This window comes from Hemiscyllium ocellatum, chromosome 39 (genome assembly GCF_020745735.1).
Source record: "Hemiscyllium ocellatum isolate sHemOce1 chromosome 39, sHemOce1.pat.X.cur, whole genome shotgun sequence".
Classification (NCBI taxonomy): Eukaryota; Metazoa; Chordata; class Chondrichthyes; order Orectolobiformes; family Hemiscylliidae; genus Hemiscyllium; species Hemiscyllium ocellatum.
In genome coordinates, this window is record NC_083439.1 from 30,657,481 (window position 1) to 30,675,120 (window position 17,640).

At 45.4% G+C, this 17,640-nt stretch overlaps 1 protein-coding gene across 17 annotated transcripts in view; it reads right to left on the reverse strand.

Moving 5' to 3' along the window:
* sema4ba (sema domain, immunoglobulin domain (Ig), transmembrane domain (TM) and short cytoplasmic domain, (semaphorin) 4Ba) overlaps positions 1-17,640 on the reverse strand; it is a 476,044-nt gene that overhangs the window by 112,098 nt on the left and 346,306 nt on the right. For 16 of the 17 annotated variants that reach the window (XM_060853315.1, XM_060853318.1, XM_060853319.1 and 13 more), the window contains one exon: positions 5,482-5,838. In XM_060853315.1, coding sequence (XP_060709298.1) covers positions 5,482-5,599 — 118 coding nt within the window. In that variant the 5' untranslated portion in view covers positions 5,600-5,838. Of the gene's footprint in view, positions 1-5,481; positions 5,839-16,728; positions 16,747-17,640 lie in introns of those variants that run through there. The other variant, XM_060853326.1, reaches the window with a different exon arrangement.

Genomic DNA, 17,640 nt, shown 5'->3' on the forward strand with positions numbered 1-17,640 from the left:
TGAATGGTACAGTTGCCGTACCAAGGTAGTGATACATCCAGACAGAATGCTCTCGATGGCGCACCTATAAAAATTGACAAGGGTATTCGCCATCATGCCAAATTTCCTCAGCTGCCTGGATTTCTGTTTCTCCAATTCACTGCAGCCTGAAGGGGCAGTGGAAGCCAATTCAGCGGTGACTTAAGCAGAAGGGGAAGCAGCAAGAGAACGGGGCTGATCCAGTCGCGCTTTCAAAGTTTTGATGGGCTGAATGGCACTTTTAAAAATGTAACCTTTTCTGTGATAGGGATATAACCATTCACTGTTTGGCTTGTTATAGGTCATTTCAGAGGGCAGTTAAAAGTCAGTCACTGTGGTTAACAGGTTACATTATAGCATTATATATTGTGTACAGGTAGTTCTTTTGTAATGCGATGGCTGAGTTCTTGTGCAACCCCGCTTACAGGAAAATCACACTTTAGAAACAACGCTTAAAGTGTTGGTGATGTAATTGCATTACATCCAACACACGTTTTAAAAGTTCAAACTTAAGAAACAGTGTTCCCAATTCATCGATCGCGTAATAGTGAATTTGCGCTAATGAAACGCATATTATAGCAGAATCTGTACATTATCTATATCGGCTGTTGCTCCATCTGTAACAGGTTCCGCTCTCTCAGCTCCCACTGAGGGACTATGAAACGTTTCAAGTCTCAAAATGGGATCGCAGTGGGAAGAGGTTTTCAGAAGCTTACCCTTTAGGGAAAGAAGTCAGTTACCCTTACCAGCCACCATAACTAGGCTGGAACTCCATGGCAACCATTGCACCCACTTGGGCTTCTGACCGTAACTTTACAAAGGCCTATTGAAAACTGTGTTAAAACAGTGATCAATGATAGTTTCACTGTCACATGACTGGGATTAGCTTTCGATTTCAGATTTATTGAATTTAAATTCCACCAAAGGTTGGTGGAGTTGTGGATAGCGTGGAGGGCTGTTGGAAGTTGCAGCGGGACATTGACAGGATGCAGAAGTGGGCTTAAAAGTGGCAGATGGAGTTTAACCTGGTAAAGTGTGAAGTGATTCATTTCGGAAGGTCGAATTTCAATGCTGAATGCGGGGTTAATGGCAGGATTCTTGACGGTGTGGAGGAACAGAGGGATCTTAGGATCCACGTCCCCAGCTCCCTCAAAGTTGCCACTCAATTTGGTACGGTTGTTAAGAAGGTGTATGGCGTATTGGCTTTCATTACCAGGGAGATTGAGTTTAAAAGCCGCAAAGTTATGCTGCAGGTCTACAGAGCACTGGTTAGACCACACTTAGAATATTACATTCAGTTCTGGCCACCTCATTATAGGAAGGACGTGGAAGCTTTAGAGAGGGTACAGAGGAGATTTACCAGGAGGCTGCCTGGACTGCAGGGCATGTCTTATGAAGAAACGTTGAGGGTGCTGGGGCTTTTCTCACTGGAGCGAAGAAGGATGAGAGGTGACTGGATAGAGGGGGACAAGATGATGAGAGGCGCAGATAGAGTGGATAGCCAGAGACTTTTTTCCCAGGACAGAAATGGCTATCATGAGGGGGCATAATTTTCAGGTGATTGGAGGAAGGTTTGGGGGAGATGTCAGAGATAGGTTCTTTACACAGAGAGTGGTGGGTGCATGGAATGCACTGCTAGCAGTGGGAGTAGAGTCAGAGACGTTAGGGACATTTAAGCGACTCTTGGATAGGCACATATAAGATAGTGCAATGAAGGGTATGTAGGTTAGTTTGATTTTGGAGTAGAATAAAAGGCCGGCACAACATCGAGGGCTGAAGGGCCTGTACTGTGCTGTACTGTTCTATGTTCACGACGAGACTGGAATCCCCTGGCTCTCTGGAGTACTGGCCTGGTGTTAACGGAATCCTTTTTCCTTTGCTGCTGTTTGATTCTGGAAAGAGTCACACATTACTTTGCTCCTGAGAAACTATCAAAGTACTCACTCATTATTTACAGAAGTTGTAGTGTGTCATGTATGTTTAAACTACTCACAGCATTATCACTAAAACGCCCTACAGACTGAATTTTACCATTTGTTTTGGCTACGTGCCTGTTATGTTTACTTCATTTTAGCCACATGGCCTGGAGAGTTTTCTTGTCGAACCTCACTAATCTCACTTCGTTAACTATCTACTCTGCCCCTCGTGGCCTCCCTCTGGTCTGACACCAAACCTATCCGATTCCATGCACTGCTCCCAGAACAGCTCACCACTGCCGGGATATTCCCAAATGTAGCTGCATCCCTGGAGCCCACACCAAGTTTAGGAGGCCATTGTGAACCTGCATAAACTCCCGGAGGTGCCCAGGTCAGTCTGGGATAATTACCTGCACATGGCAGGCAAGGCGTTCTCTTTCCCCAGGCCTGGCCATGATATCGGACCATGCCAGCCTGGTCTGAGGTAGCCACCCAGATCAGTGCAGTATTAACCATCTGGAGGAATGCCCAGTACTTGTTGGAAGAAGTTCAATGACCTTCTCTCCTTCACCAGTGTAAATGCCACCATCTGCTCTCTGACACCTCATACACAGTCATCCTGTCTCTGATGTAGCACACACTGTCCATGCCGCAACATTGCAATGATAGGTATCAATGCAATATTGAAGTGCAGAAGTGATTTGGGATGAGCCATGAAGATTCTGAGATCTGTACATGTTGGATGCCAGCATCTGTGAACATGGGGTGCATGTAGCCAGTGTATCCTGAGAAGTCTGGTGTGTGGCACAGAGGACTTTTAGAGAAACCAGTGAATTGATGTATTTAGTGTACCCGCTCTGACTGTCGTGCCATGTCAATTCTTAATGCTGTGTGGGGGAGGGGATGGTCTTCTCTTGCTTCCCTTATTGCAGATTCATTGACCGTATGCAGGAAATGACAATGCATCCTAGAAACAGGTTTTGAGTTTTGGAGTCATCTGGACAAGGGTGAGAGGTCTCCTCATGTTCCAGCTGCCTCAGGAGACTTCCCTAATCATACCCTTGGCCTTTACTAGAAATGTCTGCTCTTGGACTTGCTTCTGCTCCTTAAAGGTCTCTGCCCATCAGAGTCTTCTCCTTCCCACTGATTCCATTGAGAGTAAATCCTGGTACACTAGTCCCCAGGTACCCATTGGGCATACGTTCCAAGGCCCACCGCAGAACCCTAGGACTGCAGGTAGGTGTGAGCCCGTTCATTTAAATGGGAAATGTATCTTCCTGCAGCCTGCTGGTCCCTGGTTCTGGAACGTTCCCTATAATATGTTCGGGCCATGGTAAACCACCGGTAACTGAAACCATGGAAAGCAGACCCATGGATATGAGGGCTGCCCTGTATACACACGTGGTGGACTCAAGAAAACAGGTCAGGATTGGGGTGGAGTGAAAGGTCATGTTGGAAGTACTCAAAAGAGTGAAGGCTTCCCTCCCTACATTGGGAACAATGTGAACTCTTCGGGAGTAGGTGTCCCAATGTTGGAGAGTTCCTGAACAAGGGGTCAGAGTCTAAGAATTCAGGACCAAGATGAAGAATAATTTCTTCACCCAGCGAGTCGTGAACTTGTGGAATTCTCTCCCACAGGAAGCTGTTGGGGCCAGTTCATTAGATTGATTCAAGAGGGAGCTGGACATGGCCCTTGTAGCTAAACAGATGAAGGGGTACAGGGAGGGGGTGGGAATGGGATACTGAGATTGCATGATCAGCCAGTATCGTGTTAAATGGTGGTGCAGGCTCGAAGGGCCGAATGGCCTACTCCTGCTCCCACTGACTATGTTTCTATGTTTCCATGTCTCCACTGCCTATGCTCAGAAAATGACAATAAACGTTTAATTGAACAGATCATCGATCAGTTGTGATGATATGAAGAAGCTAAAATGCAGTCAATGCAGTTGCAAAAATGCCAAGTGTGCCCTCAGTGTGGACTTATTGGAGCTTTCGATAGGAACACTAAACAGCCAATATCACTTGGCATCCTGGGGCATGCACCAAAAATGCCACTTCTATTGGACTCGGGTGGTATTGGCTGACGGATGGAGAGGGCAACACCAGGTCTATTTGATAGCGCTAGTCAACAAATTTCCACCTTTTAATTTCATACAAAATAAGCAAAGCTAAATAACACTGAAACTGAACTGGTAATTGGCAGCTTCGACCTGACTACAAACAATTATTGATTAAAGCTGCAGAATTCTCCGGCAGACACAAATTGGTCAATAAATGCACCAAACTCACTAAGAATGATCACCCTAATGGATCGAGATGATTTAGAAAGCATTTGGTAGCCCTATAGATTAATGTGTACAGAACTTTAATTTGTTCTGTAGAGCAGTGTAGCATGAATGCTCATTACTGAAGGCCTGGGGAAGCCGGCTTCCCAAGTGTTTCACTACTTTGATCAGAGTATGAAGCCAAGTCACAACTGGAAGATCGATCTCCCATGAATCCTGTAATAATGAGCTCCAGCTGCACATACAAAGAGCAAGCTGACCAATGTTAATCTTCCGTTCACTAATGTGTGTCAAGCAAGAGGTGTGGAGACTGCAGAGATTGAGGGGAAAGAGAAATAGTTAACAATTCTTTGGGCGCAGCGTTTACGTTGGCACGTGCTTTCCCTTTTTCCTCTCAACCTTACTCGCAACTGACCTCATGTGAAAAGTAGAGAAGTGGCCAATTTAAATAAAGCAGGCCAGAGGAACTGATTTGGGAGATGGCTTAGAAACAGGCCAATTGGCCCAAGTAATACATGTCAAGGTTTTTAAAAGCTTGTTTCACAGGATGTGGGTTTTATTGGTATTTACTCCATATCTCTAACTGGCCTTGAACTGAGAAGCTTGCTCAGCCATTTCAGAGTCAACCACATTGCTTTGGGTCTGGAGTCCCATGTAGGTCAGACCAGCTAAGAACAACAGATTTCCTTCCCTGAAGAATGGATTGTTAGCATGAGAAATGATAACTAATATGGTTACCACTGCTGAGTCTAGCTTTCAATTCCAGATGTTTTAGTTGAATCTAAATTCCAACAGCTGCGGTGAGACTTGAACCCATATCCCCAGAGTGTAACCCTGACCTTTCCAGGTCAGTAATCCAATGACATTATGCTTATGCCACCACTCTTTCTCTTGTCTCTTTGCACCCAAGTCTGCAGGATTACACAACACCAGATTATAGTCCAACAGGTCTGTTTGGAAGCACTAGCTTTCAGAGCCCTGCTCCTTCATCAGATGGACAACCACCTGATGAAGGAGCAGCGTTCCGAAAGCTAGTGCTTCCAACTAAACCTGTTGGACCATAACCCGGTGTTGTGTGAATTTTAACTTTGTCCCCACCCCGTCCAACATCAGCACTTCCAAGTCATTGTACAGGATGGCACTGAAGGAAGCTAAGCGAGCTACTGAATAAACAAGGCAGCATCGTCTTCTCCAGATTGCACACAGCAATTAACTGGTACATCACATTACCACACTTCACTATCTGGAGCAGATGTACTTACTGTAATCGAAAACAATCCTTGGAACAACATCATCCTCCTTAGAAAGGGACTGAGTAAATCCAATTGTACATAAAGTACTTGCTGCTAGCAACAGGTAACTCAGAAAGTCCAGGGTCATGGTGGCAATGCACTTCGAGGTAGATCTTATTGAAAGAATGCTTCCGTCGTCTTGTCCTCAAAGGTTCAGAATTGGTTTATAATCCACTGATTAAGTTACACAGTCTTCAGCAGCACTGCTGAGATATCAGAGGGCTGCAATGGATGCTGCTTACTTAGCAGAACAGCGATGATTCTCCAAATTGGTTCCTGCAAGCCAAAGTGAATCCAAACATGTTCCCTATTTCTTGAAAGCTGGATCTGTAACACAAAGAGTAAACGAGGACAAGTTAGAATTGACTGTTCTGATGAAGGGGCACTCGACCTGAAACGTTATCTCTGATTTCTCTCCAAAGACGCTGCACCCGCGGAAAATTTCCAGCAATTTCTGTTTTTGTTAGAAGTGAATCAATGACTGCAGAAGTAAAATGATTTAAATATCAAGGTATGGATTGAATGAATGTTGTTGAAGCTGCTCAGAGATTACAGCCAGATTTCAACACGGCAAACCTTTTACTAACCAGCACATACAGGACTAGGAGTTTGCTGGTTGATCAAATATTCCAGATTATCAAGAGATCCACATAATCAATGTGAAAACGCACACTAATTAAGAAAAATACAATGTATGGGGTATATACATCATTTTTATACTTTACTTGTAGCATAAAGCATTTCAATAATATTGCAACCTTGCCTTAAATAAAACTTACCAACAGACAGCCTTCTCACTCACACTCACAACTGACCACTCGGACATTGCTGTAGATTGCGTCATTTGAGGAGAAATTGACTCAGAATTGAATCAACTGTTGATTTTCATGTGGCCATTCGAATGAACAAGTATATTTACATTGAGGTAAATAAATGAAAAATCTATAATAATTGGACAGTAAACTTTGTGAGGTATACATTTTTTGCCTGTTTATTGAGAATGCCAATTTCCCTTCCCCCCACCTTATCCAAGTTCCAACCTCCCAACTCAACACCACCCTCATGACCTGTCAAACTTCCTTCCCACCTATCCACCCCACCCTCCTCTCCGACCTATCACCTTTACCTCCACCTCCACCCACCTATTGCACTCCCCAGCCCCACCCCCCTTCCATTAATCTCTCTCCACCCCCTCGGCTCCCAACCTCATTCCTGATGAAGGGCTTTCCTGATGAAACGTCGATTCTTCTGCTCCTCGGATGCTACCTGACCCGCTGTGCTTTTCCAGCACCACACTTGCGACTCTAATCTCCAATATCTGTAGTCCTCACTTTCTCTGATTCATAACATAAGATGCTGTTATGAAACAAAGCTTGCTGTACTGTTTTCTGATGCTTGCTAGCACTAGCACCACATTTGAATATTGCTAGAAAGTTACATATTACACTGAACCTTGCCAAATTTCAACGAGTCAAATGCAAGAATGCCATGTTTCACACGATTGGAACAATTTCTCTCACAGGAGAAAAATGCTGGTTGGGTGGAAGAGTCAACCTTTTCCTCTGGTGATTGTGAGACAAAAGGAAGTTGTGAGACAATGTGTGAGTAGGAAGAGAAACCATTGCACCAGATTCTCGTCAGTTAACTGGATGGATAAAAGTGGAACCAGGAGAGCATGGTCCCACCCAACTGGATGACAAGGCAAGGCATTTCAAACAATCAGAGCAATCCAAACTCCAGGGAGTGTCAGTTGTTGTGATTCTTTGAACTTTGGCACTCTTGCATTTGTCCTGATAAAGCAAAATGAACAACGTGTTTCTTTCTCAGAAGTATGCAATCTCTTACAGAGATCTATCACTCCACCATCCTCCCTCAATGCCTCACTGTGTGGGACTGGCTCCTCCTACTTCCATCCAGGCATAGCTGGAGAATCAAGTGGGATGTGTTTTCTTAGGGCTCCCACACCACAACACCTGTTGTCCATCTGGTGTTCTCTCCTCGCACTTGACTGCATTCTGACAGCATCATCTGAAAACACATCAGTTGACACTCAGTTTGACCCCTGCTCCATTTCCCTATGCTCCTCCACTTCTTATCTGCTTGACTTATGCTGCTCAACTAGCAAGTCCTTCCACTATCAAAGCCACTGTCCACGATTCTGGCTATAGATGCTATCACTCTCCCCAGCCACTTCCCACGGCTGGATTCAAACTATTCCCAATATTGTACTTCAACCTGACACAGAATTGAATTTCCAATCCCATGTTCTCTGCCTCATTAAGACCATCTATTTCCATCTCTGTAGCAACGCCCAGCTCTGCTTCAGTCCCTCTGCTGCTAAAATTGTCAGATGCATCTCTCCACTATTCTAAAATATTCCAAGCCAACCTCCCATCCACTGCCGTCTGTAAACATTCTGAACTCTGCAGTATCCTGTCACCAAGCCCCATTCACCCATCACTCCCTTGTACTCACTGATTTACAATGGCACTGGTCCAGTAAAATCTCAATTTTAAACTTCCCTCTTTATTTCCAAATACTTCAATGGTCTCACTCCTCTTCATTCCCAAAACCACATCGAATTCTATGACCGTCTGCTGCTTCGGTTCCGGCCCATTCCTGATTTCCACTGCCCCATCATCGGATGCTGCCCTTGGATTTACTCTCTTTGCAGTGCTTTTTCTCAAAACCAGTGTCTTCATCTGTCCTGGTATCTCCCAAGGTGGCTTCGTGTCAAATTTCAATTATACTCCTCGGATGCCCCTTCTGAGCCGCATTAAACAAGAAATATAAATGCAAATTGTTGTTGTAGACTCACTTAGTCATGAAGTCATGGAGGTGTACAGCATGGAAACAGACCCTTCGGTCCAACCAGTCCATGCTGACCAGAAATCCCAACCCAATCTAGTCCCACCTGCCAACACCCGGCCCATATCCCACCAAACCCTTCCTATTCATATACCCATCCAATTGCCTCTTAAATGTTGCAATTGTACCAGCCTCCACCACATCCTCTGGCATACACATATCACCCTTTGTGTGAAAAAGTTGCCCCTTGGGTCTCTTTTATATCTTTTCCCTCTCACCCCAAACCTATGCCTTCTAGTTCTGGACTCCCCGACCCCAGGGAAAAGACTTTGTTTATTTAACCTATCTATGCCCCTCATACTTTTGTAAACCTCTTTAATGTCACCCCTCAGCCTCCGACGCTCCAGAGAAAACAGCCCCAGCCTGTTCAGCCTCTCCCTGTAGCTCAAATCCTCCAACCCTGACAACATCCTTGTAAATCTTTTCTGAACCCTTTCATGTTTCACAACATCTTTCCGATAGGAAGGAGACCAGAACTGCACGCAATATTCCAACAGTGGTCTAACCAATGTCCTGTACAGCCGCAACATGACCTCCCAACTCCTGTACTCAATACTCTGACCAATAAAGGAAAGCATACCAAACGCCGCCTTCATTATCTTATTTACCTGCGACTCCACTTTCAAGGAGCTATGAACCTGCATTCCAAGGTCTCTTTGTTCAGCAACACTCCCTAAGACCTTACCATTAAGTGTATAAGTCCTGCTAAGATTTTTTTTCCCAAAATGCAGCACCCCGCATTTATCTGAATTAAACTCCATCTGCCACTTCTCAGCCCATTGGCCCATCTGGTCCAGATCCTGTTGTAATCTGAGGTAACTCTCTTCGCTGTCCACTGCACCTCAAATTTTGGTGTCATCTGCAAACTTACTAACTGTACCTCTTATGCTTGCATCCAAATCATTTATGTAAGTGACAAAAAGTAGAGGGCCCAGCGCCGATCCTTGTGGCACTCCACTGGTCACAGGCCTCCAGTGTGAAAAACAACCCTCCACCACCACCCTCTGTCTTCTATCTTTGAGCCAGTGCTGTATCCAAATGGCTAGTTCTCCATGTATTCCATGAGATCTAACCTTGCTAATCAGTCTCCCATTGGGAACCTTGTCGAATGCCTTACTGAAGTCCATCTAGATCACATCTACTGCTCTGCCCGCATCAATCTTCTTTGTTACTTCTTCAAAAAACTCAATCAAGTTTGTGAGAAATGATTTCCCACACACAAAGCCATGTTGACTATCCCGAATCAGTCCTTGCCTTTCCAAATACATGTACATCCTGTCCCTCAGGATTCCCTCCAACAACTTGCCCACCACTGAGGTCAGGCTCACTGGTCTATAGTTCCCTGGGCTTGTCTTTGCCACTTCTTAAACAGTGGCACCACATTAGCCAACCTCCAGTCTTCCGGCACCTCACCTGTGACTATTGATACAAATATCTCAGCAAGAGGCCCAGTAAACACTTCTCTAGCTTCCCACAGAGTTCTCGGGTACACCTGATCAGGTCCTGGGGATTTATCCACCTTTAACCGTTTCAAGGCATCCAGCACTTTCTCCTCTGTAATCTGGACATTTTGCAAGATGTCGCCATCTATTTCCTTATTGTCTATATCTTCCATATCCTTTTCCACAGTAAATACTGATGCAAAATATTCATTTAGTATCTTTCCCATTTTCTGTGGTTCCACACAAAGGCGGCCTTGCTGATCTTTGAGGGGCCCAATTCTCTCCCTAGTTACACTTTTGTCCTTAATATATTTGTAAAAACCCTTTGGATTCTCCTTAATTCTATTTGCCAACATTATCTCATGACCCGTTTTGCCCTCCAGATTTCCCTCTTAACTATACTCCTACTTTCTTTATACTCTAAGGATTCACTCGATCTATCCTGTCTATACCTGGCATATGCTTCCTTCCTTTTCTTAACCAAACCCTCAATTTCTTTCGTCATCCAGCATTCCCTATACCTTATAACCTTCCCTTTCATCCTGACAGGAATATACTTTCTCTGGACTCTTGTTATCTCATTTCTGAAGGCTTCCCATTTTCCAGCCGTCCCTTTACCTGTGAACATTTGCCTCCAATCAGCTTTCGAAAGTTCTTGCCTAATACTGTCAAAATTGGCCTTTCTCCAATTTAGAACTTCAACTTTTAGATCTGGTCTATCCTTTTCCATCACTATTTTAAAACGAATAGAATTATGGTCACTGGCCCCAAAGTGCTCCCCCACTGACACCTCAGTCACCTGCCCTGCCTTATTTCCCAAGGGTAGGTCAAGTTTTGCACCTTCTCTAGTAGGTACATCCACATACTGAATCAGAAAATTGTCTTGTACACACTTAAGAAATTCCTCTCCATCTAAACCTTTAACACTATGGCAGTCCCAGTCGATGTTTGGAAAGTTAAAATCCCCTACCATAACTACCCTATTATTCTTACAGATAGACGAGATCTCCTTACAACTTTGTTTCTCAATTTCCCTCTGACTACTGGGGGGGTCTATAATACAATCCCAATAAGGTGATCATCCCTTTCTTATTTCCCAGTTCCACCCAAATAACTTCACTGGATGTATTTCCAGGAATATCCTCCCTCAACACAGCTGTAATGCTATCCCTTATCAAAAATGCCACTCCCCCTTCTCTCTTGCCTCCCTTTCTATCCTTCCTGTAGCATTTGTATCCTGGAACATTAAGCTGCCAGCCCTGTCCATCCCTGAGCCATGTTTCTGTAATTGCTATGATATCCCAGTCCCATGTTCCTAACCATGCCCTGAGTTCATCTGCCTTCCCCTCTGGGTCTCTTACATTGAAATAAATGCAGTCCCATTTATTAGTCCTACCTTGTCCCTGCCTGCCCTGACTGTTTGACTCACTTCTGTTCTCAGATGTACCCGTCTCAGATCGATCTCTTTCCTCACTATCTCCCCGGGTCCCATCCCCTACCTTACTAGTTTAAATCCTCCCAAGTAGGTCTAGCAAATTTCCCTGCCAATATATTAGTCCCCTTCCAATTTAGGTGCAAACCGTCCTTCTTGTACAGGTCACTTCTGCCCCAAAAGAGATTCTAATGATCCAAAAATGTGAATCCTTCTCTCATACACCAGCTCCTCAGCCTTGCATTCATCTGCTCTATCAAGTAAAACAATTTAATGGACAGAATCTTGTAAGGGTGATGTGGGTATCTTGGCTGCTGGAGAGCTCCATGCCCCTTTTTTTGATAAGACCTGCTGCATCTTGTAGCTCTCAGGTACTCTACAAGAGAGAGGGCTTGGGGTGGTGGTGGGGAGGGGAGGGGGGAGGTTTCTTCCCTCAGGGTCAAGGATCCCGTGGAACCCGAGCTCCCATCCACTTACAGACGCCAGTCCACCAGAGTACTGAGCAGTGCCACCAAACAGGTAGTGGCCACTTCTGGTATGGCATGCACCCACAGTTGAAGATCAACAATGGCTCCAGGCCACAGGTGAGTGATGGCAAGAAGGGAGGTGTGGGGTGGGGTGGGGTGGGGCGGGGGCACAGGGTGAGTGGAAGGATCAGCAGCAAGTGTGGGGCTCAGTTCCCAGCCAGCCCACCACCTCCTGACTTGAGGTGGCACAGTGACTCTGTGGTTAGCACTGCTGTCTCACAGCGCCAGAGACCCAGGTTCAATTCCTGTCCTGGGCGACTGTCTGTGTGGAGTTTGCACGCTCTCCCAGTGTCTGGGTTTTCTGAGTTGTCCGGTTTCTTCCTACAGTCCAAAGATGTGCAGGTTAGGTGGATTGGCCATGGGAAATGCAGTGTTACAGGGATGGGTTGAGTCTGGATGGGATGCTTTTCAGACGGTCAGTTAATGGGCCGATTGGCCTGCACCACACTGTAGGGATACTATGATGAGACACTGAGTTCCTCTGACCAGCTCCCCCTCCCCAAACTTCTTGGAGCCTGCAAGCAAAGATGACAAGGTTTTGACCCCCGCCACCACTCCCCCTCAACTTGCAACAAGGGGCTAGTACCAAATAATAGTGGGCAGAAGCCCTGAAGTGGGTATCAATTGTCCGCTTATGGACTTCAGTTGGCAGTAGGAAGATCTACCTTCCTGCCTGATTAAATCCCATCAAACCCACCATTGAGAGGGGGAGGGGGTACACAAGATTCCAACCAATGTTTGCAATTTTAGAAATACAAAGCATGTGTTCAGGGAGTTACAGCAACCATCAATGAGACTCATATACAAGATGAACCAAACACCAAAACTAAAAGCTGTTAGTTCAATCACATTGAGGTTGCGTGTTCCTCGCTTTCCAACACACATCACTGTGAAGGGGAGCTCACAGTGGATGCAGCAAGACATCTCCAATGCATCCAGCAGCTGCACAAACAGCATGCAACTCGTGCAGTGTAGCACAGTTGTATGTAATTGATGGAAGCCTGTTAGACAGGTCCCTGCAGCTTAACTCCTGCTCCTTTTAGCTCTCTAAGAGATATTATCATTCAGATCTGTTCCATCTCGTGCTGCATGAGGCCTGGGCAACATGCAGCTCGTGTGGAGGCTTCTATCAGAATTGGGGCCATGCAGATGTTTCAAGGATTAGTTCAACAGCAAGCAGGGATTTCCCTAAGTGGAGCGGAACTGGTCATCTTCAACAGCACTCCTGGCAAATTGGATAGTCAGAGACACCTGAGAAAATTAAAACTTTTGGTACTCCAAAATAAAATCAAGTTACCCAAAGAAAATGCAAGTCAGATAGAAAATGCAGCTGCAAATGTGTTGCTGGTCAAAGCACAGCAGGCCAGGCAGCATCTCAGGAATAGAGAATTCGACGTTTCGAGCAGAAGCCGGCTTATGCTCGAAACGTCGAATTCTCTATTCCTGAGATGCTGCCTGGCCTGCTGTGCTTTGACCAGCAACACATTTGCAGCTGTGATCTCCAGCATCTGCAGACCTCATTTTTTACTCGAAGATAGAAAATGCAAAAGAGGTTCTAAGTATGAAGCATGATAACATGTGGAACAGTTGTGATGTTGTAGAGGTGAAAACCACTCTATATCCATATACAGCAAGGCCTGGATAACATTGAGGTTTGATAAGTAACAAGTAACATTCAAGCCAAATAAATGCCAGGTTGTGATATTTGGCATCATCCAGCACATAGCAGTGCACGTGACTGGCATGCCATCAATAACGTCAACATTCACTCCCTCCACCACCAATGCACAATAGCAGCAGTGTGTCCCATCTACAAGAAGCACTGCAGCAATTCACCAAAATTTCTTTGTCAGCACCTTCCAAACCGGTGATCTCTATCGCAGAGAAGATCATGGGCAGCAGATACATGATAACACCACCAACTGTGAGTTTCTGACTTGAAATTACATCACTGCTCCTTCACGGTCACTGAGTCAAAGTCCTGGAAACCCATTTTCAACAACACTGTGAGTGTACCTACTTGGAAGTTCATGACTGCCTCTCAAAGGCAGTTCGTGCAATACAGAGGAACTTCAAATAACCGAATATCAATTTTATGAATTTCAGATTATCTGGGGAAGATCTCGAGGTCCCAATAGAAACACTACATCAAAGAAGTATTTCAACACTGATCACACCTTTTGCTTACAATGATTAAAAGTGAATTTGGCTTACTAAAATGCTGCCGAGAACAGTCCTGGACATCGATGGGAACCCAGGCACCGTCTCCTAATGACTGACCTCCCACTCTCTCTCTCCCTCCCCACACATTCCCTGGAGTTTTACACAGATGTCTACCCTGAACACACCCCCTTCCCCACGTAATCTCTCCGACATTGTCATGTACCGGGGAAAGGTGGAACCTGTCAAAAAGTTGCAGTAAAACGTTGTGTGTGTGTATGCGTGTGTGTATGTGTGTGTGCTATTTTGAGACTCACCCCCTCAAAGGCAGCAACAGTCTTACTGTTGGTGTCCAGTCCAGTTGCTCTGGAGGGGGGGGCGTGGATGGGGGAGGGCTCATGGGGGCTGACAGGGGTGGGGATGTAAGGGGGGTACAAGGCGGCCAGGTTGGATGGGGGTGGGGAGGCAGGAGCGCACACAGTGAGTGGAGGGGACAGATGGGGGTGCGGGATTTGGGGCAGGAGCAGGGGTGTCTGTGCGGACGGGGACGCGGATGGGGTCGGGGGAGGTGGGATGGGGGTGAGGGCGGATGGTGTGCAGCGACTCACATGCGGAGTGCTGCTGCCTCATCTTCTGAATGGGGAGCTGACTTAGCGAGTGCTGTCTCAATCCCAATGTACTGATGGGGAGGGGGTTGGAGGCTTCAGCAATGCTGCAGGTCCCTTACACACAAGTATGTGTCCGCTCAGAAACAAACCCTGAGACAGAGAGAGGGAGCAAGGCAGGCAAAGCGAAGAGAAAGGAAACTGCAGAAAACTCTGAGAGGAGAGTCATTGAACCAGTTATCTGAATAATCAATTATCCAAATGAAACAGTGCCCACCCATTTGAGGTTCCTCTGTATACAACCAGCAATACCCACAACTCAAGAATGAATAAAAGTAATCTCTAAGTGCGAGACTGTTCCTTAACTATGACTATTCCAAATTCAATGATTCTTAACTCTGATCTCCCAGAGCAATATAAACATTAGGGTCTATAATTGATTAGAATTCTCCCTTTTAATTAGCTGGATTATGCCAGCTTTACGTTACTTAATTTGCATTTTTCCCTTGGTTCAATGTGCTGGGTGTGCTATTTATTTTTAGATTGATTAATGAATGTCAAACTAGTGCGTGCAGGAATTTAATACAAATTCATCAACTGTCATGCAAAATAGACAAGAAATGGCCCTGTTCTTGTACAAAAGGATTTGAGTTCAGCCAGCTAAACTATTATTAATGAACACAATCACTAAACAATACACACATGCACACGTGTGTGTGATTATTCACTTTTATATTAACACAGCATGAAGCTGCCCAAACCGGTTACACTGCATACGCTGCAATGTGCTGTATACTCTGCACGATGCTTCACACAGAAATCACTTCATTATGCTGCATACAGGATGCTGTACACAATGTGATATACTGTACACACATACTGTACACACTGCAATATATTGTACACAAAGCAATAAGCTATACAAACCATAGCATGCTGCGCACATAACAAGTTGTATACTGAAATAAGCTGCACACTCCACAATGCACTGTAAACATCACAGCACGCTGTACACAACATGCTGCATGCCTTTGCTATGGTGCACCCTCACAGCAATAGGTTGCGTGTGGGGACGGTATGGTGACACAGTGGTTAGCATTGCTGCCTCACAGTGCCAGAGACCGCCTCAGGCGACTGTCTGTGTGGAGTCTGCACATTCTCCCCTTGTCTGCATGGGTTTCCTCCGGGTGCTCCGGTTTCCTCCCACAGTCCAAAGATGTGCAGGTCAGGTAAATTGGCCATGCTAAATTGCCCGTAGTGGTAGGTGAAGGGGTAAATGTAGGGGAATGAGTCTGGGTGGGTGCACTTCGGAGGGTCGGTGTGGACTTGTGGGGCCGAAGGGCTTGTTTCCACACTATAAGTAATCTAATTTAATCAATACGCTGTACAGAAGCAATAAGCTGCATATTCAAAACACACTGTGATAAGCTGTGAATACTGCAGTATGTTGTAAAAATGCAAGAGTGCACAGACTGCAGGATACCTGCACCCATCATTGCATGCTGTATACACTGCAATAAGCTGTGTACGCCGCTATAACTACACACACATATCGCAATATGCTGCACACACCACTGTATACTATAAACACTGCAAAATGTGATACATGTCACAGGATGTCAGACTCACTGCAACATACTATACATACTGCACTATGTACTGCACTATGCTACAATATCACACACTGCGATTTGCCGTACACACAGCAATGCAGAATGCTGAACGCAGTACGCTGTACACACTTCACTGCATGCTGCTGCACCATACTCTTTTATACACGTAATCAACTCTTTCAGGTAAGTATAATTGAGTCAAATACCCACTCCATTCACAGCCCAGTTTTTCATTGAGCTTTCCATATGTATCTCCTATCCACATGTGGGTCTTACTCTTCCTCAACTCCTGTTTACAACACTGACACTGATCTGCTTCTCAGCACGTGTGAAATAAACATCACTCCTGCAATTCCAGCCAAAGTAAATCACCTTCTCTTTGTGACTTCCTGCTTGATTCATTCACATAATATTCACAACACAGTAGTCCTTTCATTCCCAGTGACTACAATCAGCTTGAAGAAGTGGTTATGAACTCAGGCATCAACATTTGAACAGCTAGCTACCACTACCACAGAACAAAGTGAATTCTCTCAGCAATTTGCTGTCTCTGATAGATGTCTTACTCACCTCTGTAAATAGCCACTCACTTGGATCTCAGTCACTCAGCTGATTCCACAATCTGGTTTTCGCAATGAGGTGACTAATGGGCCCTGTATCCCACAATATGGCCGATCCTACGTGGACAGATCTTGACCCAAAGCGCTGTATCTCTGCCCACTGTGGATCTCTGCCCTCTGTGGATCTCTGCCCTCTGTGGATCTCACCCTGCTGTGTATTCAACGATAGCACAGGGGCACGGCAACAATCACCTGAACAAGTTGTTGAGTGAAGTGCTGAAGGAAAACTGGCAGCACAAGTTCCGTGACTTTGCTCTGACACAGTCTTACTTCTTTTTTAGCAATAAGAAACTGGCAGCTCCAAACAAATGAGTCAATTCTCGTGAACTTGAACAGAAAAAGGGCTTGGAACGGTTCCACTGACTGGTCCCTGGGTTAAGGAGTAAACCTTGACAAATCCCTTGCAGTAGTACTCCAGAAAGTAGCAGCAACACTAGATTAGGCATGCTGTACATAACAGATGGGCACCAAAGTAGGTGTGATGCTTGCTCTGTCAAATCGCACAATGCTATTTGAACCTGGTTTTCTTTATTCAGAGGGTGTTTTGGAGTTAGGATCATGACTGATATGCCGATCTAGAATGTGCGGTCTGACAAGAGTGGAGGTGGATTGGACTCTTAATGTTGCAAAGGGAAATGGAGAAAAAAGCGAGACTTTAGCCAGGCTGAGCAGGGAAGTGGGGCTAATTGGACAAGAGGGTCGGCACAGGAAAGATGGACCATATGGCCTCTTTCTGTGCAATAGGCGAACATTTCTCTGCCAAATCCAAACTGAAGAGAGTCAGATCACAGTTCTCCCGGTACAGAGATGTGATTTTTCTGCCAAACGCTCTGCAGAGATTGATGCAAAGTTCAGTCTTTCT